The following is an 11,982-nucleotide window of genomic DNA, read 5'->3' as shown; positions in this document are numbered from 1 at the left end:
AGTTTCCCATTATTTCCTATGGGCATTCGAGCCTCTCCCATTATTTCCAATGGGCAGTCCTGTCATTCGTTTTAGTACATCCCGCTCCTTCTTCGTTCCAAATCCCAAGCCTTTTATCGTTGCCATGGCGACAGGGCAGCATCCCCAGAATGAAGATCGGCGCCCGACTGCTCATGCCTTGATCCGTATCTCGGTGCTCAATTCTTCAGGCTGCGTGCCGGCGGCGAGACGGAGGTGCGCGTGCGTATTTATTCACGGCGTTCCTGGCGGGGTGGACGGCCGTGTCCCGTTTGGCAAGATGGTGAAGCTGACGGCGGAACTCATCGAGCAGGCGGCGCAGTACACCAACGCCGTCCGGGACCGCGAGCTGGACCTACGCGGTGAGGAGAAAGCGAGGGGGCATTTGGGCATGGCCGTAGTAGGCCTGAGGCGGCATGCGAAGTTCGTAGTTACGTGGTGACGGTGGCCCGCGAGGGTCATATCTGGCTTTTGTGGGCCAGGGTTGACTAGCCTGATAGTGGGCAGTTGGGAAGGGGGATATTTTTCGTCCTTAAGTCATGGGGTGAGAGCAGGTGTACAAATTTTAGAAATTTTGAAGCCGCTGAAAGCACCAACATTTTAAAAAAGTGGGAAAGGCGGGGGAGGGGGGGGGGGAAATCTACAACACTTTCTCTAGTGTTGCCAACCTCCAGGTGGGACTTGGAGAGCCGGAATTACAACTGCTCCAGACCACAGAGATCAGTTTACAACTACTCTTTACTACAGAGATCCGTTTCCCTGGAGAAAATAGCTGCTTGTTTATGGAAATGTTCCTGCTATTGACTGTACTAATCTCACACTGTAATCCGCCTTGAATCTCAGTGAGAAAGGCTGGCTAGAAATGACATAAAAAAAATTTGGAGGCTGGGCTCTATGGCATTATACCCCACTGAGGCCCCTTTCCTCTCCAAACCCCATCCGCTGCCAAAATCTCCAGGAATTTCCCAAGCTGGTGTTGGCAACCGTATTTTCCTATGAAACCTAAATGTCTTACTGGTTGAGCAGCATAAAAGATGTAATTTAGAACTTAATTAACATATAATATTGCACTGTTTGGCATGTTTAATGGAATTTAAAAGTATAAATATTTTAATTTTTTAAAAAGGAACATTGCAAACGTAACCAATAATTGTCTGTAAAGCTGCTATAACATAGTGGTTGGGTGGCAAAACTGCGCTTTTCTGGTTTGAATTGCTCTGTTGCTATGAGCTCAGTAGGTGGCCTTGGGTAAACCACTTCTCTCAGCCCCAGCTCTGTAACTGTATAGTGGGGTCAGTAATAATGCTGACCTTGTTCTCCGCTTTGAGTGAGCCCTAATCTGTCTAGAAGAGTGGTGTATATATAAGCACACTGTTATTATTATAGTGCTCTGGAGAGAGTTGCATATTTTTGCACTCTACGATACCACAGCACATGTATCTTTAATTTTTGCCATCTGAGGTATGGAAAATGTAAAAGGTGGGAAACAAATTCTGGAGTAAACAAAACTGCATTATTTGGACAGAAAGTCCCCCATAGAGGTATAATAGGTAATATTGCCAGCATGTTTAAATAGTAAGCTACACTTTAACACTGAATTGCTTAAGAATGTCATTATCATTCAACATTTATAATATATTAATTGTTGCCAAAATTATTTACATATTTTTAAAAAATCTTGACAATGTTAGAGCTGCAGTATGAGTGTTTTTTGTTTAGCACTTACCAAGATTTCCCCGTTTTTCTATTGTAAAACATTGAGGAGGTCCTTAGAGTTTTTCATACTGTACTTTTGGAATGAATGAAATGCTTTATAAGACAAGGTTTTTTCTCACTTAAAAAGAGTGAATATTTTTGTGGTTTTTTTCCAGTGTTCCCTTGTATCTACTAATTTTTCCATTGGAAAAGGTCAAACTCTTTCAAGCTGTACATTGTTCATAAAATACCTTGTCTTAAGAAGTGTTTTATTCTTTCCAAACGAAAAAATATTTCATAGGATTTTTTCAATGCTCTCCCGTGGAAAAATTGGCAGGAACAGGGGAGTCTTTTGTTGGCTGCAGCTAACTTTCCTCTCACTTTTTCCCACATGATGCTCCCAGGGTATAAAATTCCAGTAATTGAGAACTTGGGTGCCACCCTGGATCAATTTGATACCATTGACTTTTCTGACAACGAGATTCGGAAGTTGGATGGGTTTCCCCTGTTGAGAAGGCTGAAAACATTGCTGATGAACAACAACAGGTTAAGGTGATTATTTCAACAGCCCTTTTTTGGGTGCTTGTTATCCTATTGGCTGCTGATCAAACCACTTACATGATTTGCCACATAGAGCTAAAGAAAAGTGACTGCTGAGTTTGGAGCAAAATAATGTGCCTCATCTTCAATTAATCCTATGATTCTCTTTTCCTTCCCTCTCTGTTATTCTAGCCGAATAGGGGAAGGCCTTGAACAGTCTTTGCCCAATCTGAAGGAGCTCATTCTTACCAACAACAACATCATGGAGCTGGTAAGTTGAGGAGACGACAGAGCAAGTTGAAATAATGCTAAGCCGGTTGACTTAACCCTTAAGATGTTAGTTCAGGGTTTGAACCAGAATTCCCTGAGCTTAGTTCTGCCCTGTTTTCTGCTGTTCCTTAATATAATTGATTTTTTGACGTGTTAAAAATATCCCCCGTATTAGAGAGCAGTTGCCTGTGCAGTTGATTCATTCTTGGTGCATAAGATGGGGCACAGCGTACGTGAATATGACTTTCTTTTATAGAGCTTTGTTAATAGAAAAGCTAAACAGTCCTTTTCCCCCTCCAAGCTTCATGTAGCTGCTTTCTGTAAATGGAACGTGATTGAGAGAGGTGATAGATAAAAAAAAATAAGAACTATCTTCTGTTGGTTATGGGCATGCATGGAAGTGTTGGTGCTTGTATAATAGTTTGGGGGAATTGGAAATATGTGTACCATCAGTACTGCCCATCTGGCTTCTCTCACTTGGTGTTTCCCTTTATATGCTGGCAGTGAAAGCGGGTGCCTGAATTGTAAATCTTTGAAAAGGAGACACGGGAGGACAAGGAAAACACTCTTTGACAGTGCAGTGATGAGGTGGTGGTTGCATGTGTGTGTGTGTGTACACACACACATGCGCCTGTACAGTGGCCCACTTCTGATGGGCAGCTGTCACACAATTTTAAAACAATGCTGATGTCTGAAGGACAAGCAACCTTCAAAGCTTCAGCGGCTTCTCTGGGTGGCATATAACTTCCATTGCTGCCAAGTTCAAGTGAAAGGGTGGTGAAGCAGGGTCTGACCCCTGGAAAGAAACTGAAAGTGGAAATTAATTCTTGGCTGCTCTTTGATGCAGATAGGGTCTGCAAATGAGGCATACGAACCTGAGCATGTTGCTTGCTCTTCTTAGGGTCACATCTCTGAACTAGCAGTGGCTTTTGTCAGCTTCCACCGTGCCACAGACTCGATAGTGCCTGCAGCTGGGCATCCCTGTCTTGTTATCTCGAACAGTTTGTTAGCAAATTTGCATTTTACTAAGTTAACTGTCTTATGCCAAGCTGGCCCATTGGCTTATCAAGCTCAGCATTGTCTACTGCGATTACAGTGGCCCTCAGAGGAAAACCCTTTTCCCGACCTCTTTCAGTTGATTCTCTGAGGTCAGGGGCGTGTGGCTTCTCCTTTTTGGTAACCTTAAAGAGAAAGTAGACCTTTCAACAAAGAGCATAAGAAGAGAGCCCTGCTGAATCTGTCCAGCATCCTTTTCGTGCAGCAATGAATCAGTTGCCCTGGAGGGTCAAAAATAACAACACAGAGACAAAAGCTTTTGCCTAATGCTGCTTCCTACTACTGGTATTTTGAACTGTCTCTGGACATGGAGGTTCACTTTACTCACCATAGGTGGTAGCTGTTGATGGACCTCTCTTCCATGAATTTGCCTAATCCCTTTTTAAAGCCTTCAACGCTCATGGCAACTGCTATTTCCTCTGACAGTGGATTCCATAGTTCCTTTACCCGTTGAGAAAAGCAGTATTTCCTTTTGTCTATCCTGAACCTGTTGCTCATCAGCTTCAGTTGGTGCCCCCCACTTTGTAGTATTATGGAGGAGGAAAAAGCTCTCTGTTGGTTGCCAGCATCCTTTTCTCTGCTCACTAAGATTTGCATATGTGCAGATATAAACAATAAAGGAAATTGTCTTGGGGGGGGGCAGATTTTGCTAAGCACAGAGCGCCAAAATAACCATGTGGCCGAGATCATTGTTTGCAGTTTCATGGCCTCTGCTATCAACTCTTCTCCCTCTTGAGTAAACAGTCGTCTTCCCCCATTAACATTTGGCCACGCAGCTGCTTCTTCCCTCAGTCTAAGGTCCCTGGGAGCACCACACTTGGAGCCTTACAGATTGCGTATCTGCAGCCACTGCTGGTTCCTTTGTGTCTGAGCAAGGAAATGGGTTTGCCAAAGAGGACAACAGTAGCGTGCTTATTTTAAGTACATCAGTCTCAACTGCCCCAAAGTAATTATGTAATATTACAAGCATCAAAACTTGCATAAATATTATTAAATCTCAATTAATATAAAGCTCTCCTCTCTGCCACTTTCGGTAACGAGGATCACCCAAGAGCACGGCAAAGTTGTCATATAATAAAATGGTGTGTGCGGTCTGAGAAATTCCTGGAATGTAAAAGATCGTAAATCTGAATAGTTTCTGAAGGAAAAATATTCTTGACAAAGCCCCGTTTTGATTTGTTACAAGTCTAATAGCTTTTGATGCTTATGGCCACATTCTGCCATGAGAAACACTATTTGGGTATTGGGGGGGCTAGAGTCTTTTCCCAAACCGCTAGTCGTTTTGACTGGTGGTGTTCCTCTTCTTGCATCATTACTGGCACATTTGTGGCTTTTAATTGTAATTTTGTTTACACAGAAGAGGGTCATAGTGAGTCACAGTTTAGCAGTCCCTGGGATTCTGTTTATACTTTTTTACAAAAAGAAACAAAACTATGGGTGGTAGCTTTTTTCCCCTTTGCCACTCAGTTTGCGTTTGCGTGTTATGTTTATAGAGAGCAACTGGCCGTATGCCTTCAGTGGCAGCTGGGAAACCTTGCGTTTGTTTACACTGCTAAGATTCCAGTAGTCTAAGCTTGATGTTAATAACTTCTGTGTATGCACAACAAAACAAAGATTTTCCTGGTATTTCAGGCCAGTTTCTTAATCTCAGTAGGAAAGCAAGACTGCTCGTGCTGAAATTGGCTAGAGTTGGCTTCCCTGTGGAAGATGTCCCTATCCAAGGGAAGACAAACTGTAAAGTAGAAGCCCTGAGACCTCAAATAAGAAGCATTCTTATTAAGTGGACTTGGATGAAGGTCTTTTTTTCAGCAGGAACGCAGTGGAACGGAGTCCCGGCACCTCTTAAAAATGGTCACATGGCCGGTGGCCCCGCCCCCTGATCTCCAGACAAAGGGGAGTTTAGATTGCCCTCTGCGCCACCATTTTTGCCGAGGGCCATTTAAACTTTAAAAAACTCTCCCCCCCCCTTGTTCCAGCTGACCCAAAGTGATGTCATTGTGTGGTCTTGAGTTCCACCACCTCTTTTCCCAGAAAAAAAGCCCTGCTTGGATGAATTTTGGATCAGTTGTCTTGCTTTTACAACGTGAAGCAGAATAGTTGAGACACTTGTTTCACATCATGTGTGTTAAGCATAGACATTCTTAAATGAAGGAGTCTGAAATGAACTTGATCATTCTTATTCTGAAGCATAATCAACTGGCCTTGAAGACAGGATTATGGCAGTTTTCTGGCTTGCTCGTGAATTATACATGGCTTGAAACCTACCAATTTTCTTTTCCTCTTTTTCAGGGCGACCTAGATCCCTTGGCAACTATTAAATCTCTGACTTACCTGAGGTATGACACACCTTCATTTCTGTGCACAAATTTAGTCTTTCTGCCTTGTAACTAAAACTTGTCAATATTCAGCCGCCTTCTGAGAGCATCTGCTTTATTTTCCTAAAAGTTTCTAGTCTTCATGCCATAAACACATCACTTTTAAAAATATACGTATAGAATAGATAATATGTTGTTCTCCCCTTCCACTCCCCCTTCAAAGAAGGTTAGTTTGAGCGAAAACAACTGGTCCAGGCTTTGCCAGTGAGACACACAGGCAGAGACACACAGGCAGAGGTCCACTGGACAATGCCCTACTGGAAGAATCTCTCTGCAGAGAGACAAAAGTGACCTTCATGCGTAGCAGGGCTTCTTCTGTAGCTGCCCTGGAGTTTTGCAGCACACGTCATTAGCCTCATCCTTACAAGCATTCCACCATGGAGTGAAAATTTCACTTTCTGTTGCTTTCTAACGGATATCAATGTCAATGCAAAACTTTTGAATCAAACAATTTGTGCTTTCCCTTTTTTACTGCTGTCATATTCTAATTTACCCTGAAGTGGTTTATCCTGAAAATCCTTTCTGAGGGTTAGGGCCAAACCAAACGTACCACTGGGTGAGGTCCCCGGGCTTGTTGTCGTGGTTTGCAAGTTGCTTTGGGCAGAACTTCCTTCTCTCCTTTCCATTCATGGCTTGAGTTTGTGCAGGAGAGAGAAGGCAACTTTACCTGATCCTCCCTCACTGTTTCATTTCCAGGTGTGTTATTGTTTGCATGGCCCTGCAGATTTTCAGAGAAGATTTTTGGGACAAAGAGCAGGCCACTTAGGAAGTGGAAGGCAGGGAGCAATAATTTATTCCCAACTTTTTTTTTTCTGGGGTCTTTTATGTTGGCTGCAGCACCGATGGCTGTATTTCATTGACACTTGTATGAGGTGTAACATGAGCACCTCAACTTGAACATTTTGATAAGTAATTACAAATATTGAACTCTTACGTTGTGTTTATTATCTCTTTGGCATCTTTGTGGATAATGCCAAATAGGACTTCTAATTTGTGTTCGAAATAAGCCCCTTTTCACCATTCTGTTCCTGTTGAGTCTAATTTTTGGTATTCTGTTAGTGAGCCTTTGTTCCTGCTCATTGTTTTCATTGTAGGTTTTGGTTTTGTATGTATTTTAGCTCTGGTTTTAATTGTTGCAATGATGTCTATTTGTTGATTTTTATCGGTTTTAAGACGCAGTTTTACGTATGTTATTTTGGTAACCTTTATAAAGGCAGAAAGGTGAAGTATACTTTTTGTGTAATAAATAAATATAAGCTTTGGATAACCGATGAATTTCTAAATCATCAAAGCCCTTGATTAACTTTAATGTAATTGTGAATACTGTCATACTATAAACAAAAGCTACATCTGAGAATAGTTGTATGACGAATCCTTCACTGGAAAGGCTTCTCTTCAACTGTGCATGGACCTAAATTGCATAAATACCTTTCTCGCCTTTCCCCCCCTCCCTTAGTCTTTTGAGAAACCCTGTAACAAATAAGAAGCATTATAGGCTGTACATCATCTACAAGGCTCCACAAGTCAGAGTGCTGGACTTCCAGAAAGTGAAATTAAAAGTAAGTTTGTTGGCACTTACACAATATTTGTCCGAGAATGTTGGTTTTATCTAATTGGGACCTTTAAGTCAGTTCCTAACTGCAGTGTTACATAAGGGCTGGTTTGGACATGGTGTGTTGTATCATTGTGGGTGTGAAGGTTTGGAAGTTCATTTGTATTGTGGAGCATAAAAGTATGAGCAGAGGAAGAGTGTCTGCCATCCCCAGCCGGCATAGGTCAGTCCAAATGAAACTGTTAAGCCCCTTGTAGCATTCTGTCACCTTCTTGTATTTCACCATGTGTTTGCTGAGCCAACAGCTATGGAGATGTTTAAATCCTTGTGGCTTGGGCCCATCAGTCATTTTCTGCCAATGGACAGTGTGGTTGGGCAATTCTCAAGCTGAATCTTTCAACTGCAGAGTAGCATTCCCACTCATCCCACTATTCCGAAGCATCTTCTGTTCCCCAGGAGCAGCATTCCAGGAAGCTCATGGTGGGAAGAAGTTTTGTCCACTGGTAGAAGTGCTTTATTCCAGCAGAAAATGACCTTTGGAGCCAGCCCTTATATCTGTAGGGCTGTAGCAGGGCAAGCTGATCTTGGCACGGAAAGCTCGATTCAGTTTCTCATACCATATTTCCAAATCTGGCTGGCTGTACTTGGTCCCTCTGGTATCCTAGAGGGAGATACCTGCAGTTTGAAGACAAATATTTGATCAGACAAGCAATACTACTCGGTGCTTGAGAGAACTCCACGGCCTCCCTCTCCACCTGAGGGAAGCAGAAAACAAGTCTGTTGAGGAGGTTTCCCGATTCGGTTCACCTGACCTTAAAGGCCTAATCTTGAAGCTGGCATCCCTTTTAACGTTCTGTCCATCACTGCTATGTTGTTACACTGTTTCCTTGGTTGTGGGGGGCTCTGCACAGAGTCCTCAATTGTGTTGATGTTGCATTAACTTTGTGTGTGTGTGTGTGGTATCGCTGTAGGAGCGTCAGGAGGCAGAGAAAATGTTCAAGGGCAAGAGGGGTGCACAGCTTGCAAAGGATATTGCCAGGAGAACCAAAACGTAAGACACAGATAATCCACTTTGAAAACTGGCAGCCGCCTTCAGAAACACCACCACCACCTCCTGCAGTTGCGCATGGGTGACAAAATGAACTGAAAGGCTCGTGGGCAGTCAGAAAACCAGCAGCTGCCCCATGCCATCCCTAATGTGCCAAGATTTGAACGGCAGACAAGTAACCATTTTCCAAAAGAAGTTTCTTGTTCGCCTGTACATCAAAAGGAGCAGCTTAAATTACCCCCACAATTTGCCTTTGGCTTGAGAAAATGTACAAAGCTGGGCAGTGGGAAGGCCCCATATTGCTGGTGTTTCTGAAGGAGACTTCCTTCACTGTATCAGTTTGTTAACAAAGATAAGATACTACACTTGATTGAAATCAGGGCTTCCAGAGAACTTCTCTTTGGAAGCTCGGAGGAGCAAATGAAATTCCCTTTGTGTTCTAATGATGCTCTTTTCCCTCTGAAGTTTCAACCCAGGTGCTGGTTTGCCAACAGACAAAAAGAAAGCAGGGCCCTCCCCAGGAGATGTTGAAGCCATCAAGGTAATGCCATTAAGAAATTTACCAGGGAAAACAGCTTTTCAGACAAAAAGATGTGAAATGGGTGAGGCATGGGTGAGACCCAGTTTGGTGTAGTGGTTAAGAGCGGCAGGACTCTAATCTGGACAGCCAGGTTTGATTCCCCACTCCTCCGCTTGAAGCCAGCTGGGTGACCTTGGGCTAGTCACAGTTCTCTGGAGCTCTCTCAGCCCCACCCACCTCACAGGGTGTTTTGTTGTGGGGATAATAATGACATACTTTATTAACCACTCTGAGTGGGCATTAAGTTGTCCTGAAGGGCGGTATATAAATCGCATGTTATTATTTGCCCACCGGGTTAGACATGACAACTGTTGCCGTATAACTGCCATCGTTAAAACATTTTTGTGTGTGCCAGCACATTGACAAGGGGTTGTGCATCTCATCTGGTGATTGTGTACCTTCTCCTTAGCAAAAAGCTAACTTGAGATGCTTTAGAATATTGTAACTCTGTTCCTAAAAGAGGTGGTGGTGGGGGGCATGGGAATTGAATATGATACAAATTTAAATACAAACATTAAAGGTTACAGGTGCTAAAACCATACCCTACTTCTGGCACCAAATTACATTACTCTCGTTAACAACCTTGAGCGTTCTGTTTAGAGTACAGGAGAGCCTTGTTGCAAATTTTATCTGGCTGCTGTGGCTAGTGTATAGTGTGTACTTTTGTGTGAAATACGCTTAATGTTCTCGTGCATTAATTAGACTACGGTGAAGATTGCCTGACTAAAAATGATTTTTTTTTCCTTTTCTGCAAGAATGCCATTGCTAATGCCACAACTCTGGCTGAAGTAGAGCGGCTCAAAGGCTTGCTGCAGGCAGGACAGATACCCGGCCGAGACCGCAAAGCAGGTGAGCAGTAGCATCCTGCTCTTCAAGTTGGCTGAGCACCACTTGGCAGTAGCAAACAGTTACTTAAGTCTGGGCATCAGACACATTCTCACCTCTGCGGCTTTACAATTTTTTCATGGCCTCCTTCATCCCATATTGTTGTAACAACCAAGAGACCACTCCTATATTCTTCAGAAGAATCGGTCTCACCATTTTTGTCTTCAGTCTGTGCTCCAAAGCTTGCTACCCTATCTTCTACACTCTGGTTATTCTTGCTTACCTGATGACTGTTTCTCCTGCTTAGTGTGACCTTTGAGGTTCCTTGAACATGTTCAGGAGTCCTCTTATTTGACACCACTCCATCTATTTTTCCTGCTGCTGCTCCTCAGGATCACACTCGGGCCGGCTCCGGTCTTGCATCTTTCTCGTATGACAGGCCTACCGTCTCGATTTTAAGATTTGTTGTTAAGCATGCATACTTCCATTACTTTTGTTCTGAGCTTTTTGCACTTGAATTTTTTTTTATAATTCACAGCTTTAAGGATTTGGAAATGCACCTAGTGCAGAGAGTCAAATAAGCTGATTTTGACAAGTAAATCAAACCTTAGAGAAGGCAGCATGGTATAGCCCGATCTCATCAGATTTCGGAAGCTAAGCAGGGTCTGTACTTGGATAAGAGACCACCTGGAAAGACTCTGCTGAGGAAGGCAATAGCAGACTACCTCTGCTTCTCACGTGCCTTGAAAGCCCCTTGCTGGGTTCGCCAGAAATGAGTTGTGACTTGATGGCACTTTACACGCACACACAAATCAAACCTTAAGAAATGTTTTTGTTAGTGTGAGAGAAGGATCTTGTTATTCCTGAAACCAATGGGGTGGGTTGTCAATCAGTGGGCAGAATAAAGCATCATCAAATTAACTCTCTATTGTGTAGGTCCGTCAGATGAACCTGAAGAAGAGATGGAGGAAGACGTAATGGCCAATGGATCATGAAACGTTTTCTGCCTCTGGAGAGCGTGCAGAATTCTGTTGTACCGTTGTTGGTTGACACATTTGAGTGGGCTTCAGCCGGAATGCTAGAGTAGGCTATTTTTTGTTTAGAGGCTCTGTTGGTTTATGTGAATTGAACCGTACCTTGTAAATTTTATACTGTACATTTTGAAGTACGAATAAAAGGTCTTTTTTTTTGTGCAGGTGCGTTGTCTTCAGTGCTAATGTCAGTCTCAGTTTTGTCTGCTCTGAATGGCAGCAGGTCTTCAGGGTCCCCGGCGGGGAAATGTATTCCTAACACCAGTGGCCTGAAAGCCTTTCAAATGGCTCTTCTGCACACAATGCAGGTTTTCAGTCTGAGCTGCAGTGCAAGAGAACAACCTGGCATCTCTGAAATCAGCTGTTGATTTACTTACGTTATTTATATACTGGCTTATCAGTGGAGACCCCACTGGCCCCTCCTCCCTTTTATCCTCACAACAGTGCAGTGAGATTAGGCTGAGTTTGTGTGACTGGCCCAAGATAACCCAGCAAGTTTCCATGGGTGCAGGTTTGCGGTCTGGGTCTCTCAGATCCTAGTCAGACATTCTGATTGCTGCACAAAAGGAGGCATTATGTCCTTTCTGTTCAAAACGTGCACTATTAAACAATGAGCAGCAGAAAGAAGAAAACGAAGGACAACATTGGCATCTTAAGCCTGGGAGACATTCGTGTACAAATAGGTTGCGAATAATACCGAGTTTTAACTTTGGGAGTCCCTGTTAACACTTTATTTTGGTAATTATAGTCTACGTTCTCCCCACACCCACACTGGGGACCCAATACAACATTGTTCTCCCCTGCTCCATTATATCCTTGCAACAGCTCAACGAGGTAGACTAGGCTGAGTTGGTGATGGGCCCAAGGGTGCCCATCCCTTAGTAATAGTTTATTGTTGTAGCCATAGGCCATAACATACCAGCATATACACCATGTTAACAAGAGTTAAAACATAAAATACGTATTTATATGGCAAGATAAAGCTGAAAATT

General features: G+C 43.2%; 1 protein-coding gene across 1 annotated transcript; it reads left to right on the top strand.

The window, feature by feature from the left end:
- Nucleotides 1-223: 223 nt before the first annotated feature.
- Nucleotides 224-11,148, top strand: SNRPA1 (small nuclear ribonucleoprotein polypeptide A'). Its single transcript, XM_055003014.1, has 9 exons — nt 224-380; nt 2,118-2,265; nt 2,446-2,524; nt 5,869-5,915; nt 7,411-7,513; nt 8,478-8,557; nt 9,020-9,095; nt 9,890-9,983; nt 10,896-11,148. The coding sequence occupies exons 1-9, from the start codon at nt 299-301 to the stop codon at nt 10,952-10,954; spliced, it is 768 nt and encodes a 255-aa protein (XP_054858989.1). The 5' UTR covers nt 224-298; the 3' UTR covers nt 10,955-11,148.
- The last annotated feature ends 834 nt before the right edge of the window (nt 11,149-11,982 follow it).

This window comes from Eublepharis macularius, chromosome 18, assembly GCF_028583425.1.
Source record: "Eublepharis macularius isolate TG4126 chromosome 18, MPM_Emac_v1.0, whole genome shotgun sequence".
Taxonomy (NCBI): domain Eukaryota; kingdom Metazoa; phylum Chordata; class Lepidosauria; order Squamata; family Eublepharidae; genus Eublepharis; species Eublepharis macularius.
The sequence above is the reverse complement of the archived record's forward strand: the minus strand, read 5'-3'. Positions and strand labels throughout refer to the sequence as shown.

Excerpts from the sequence above, each read along its gene's own strand:
- SNRPA1 (XM_055003014.1), top strand. The coding sequence starts at position 299 with ATGGTGAAGCTGACGGCGGAACTCATCGAGCAGGCGGCGCAGTACACC. Across the intron at positions 7,514-8,477 it reads TCCAGAAAGTGAAATTAAAA|GAGCGTCAGGAGGCAGAGAA; the intron begins GTAAGTTTGTTG and ends GTATCGCTGTAG. Across the intron at positions 9,984-10,895 it reads CGGCCGAGACCGCAAAGCAG|GTCCGTCAGATGAACCTGAA; the intron begins GTGAGCAGTAGC and ends TCTATTGTGTAG.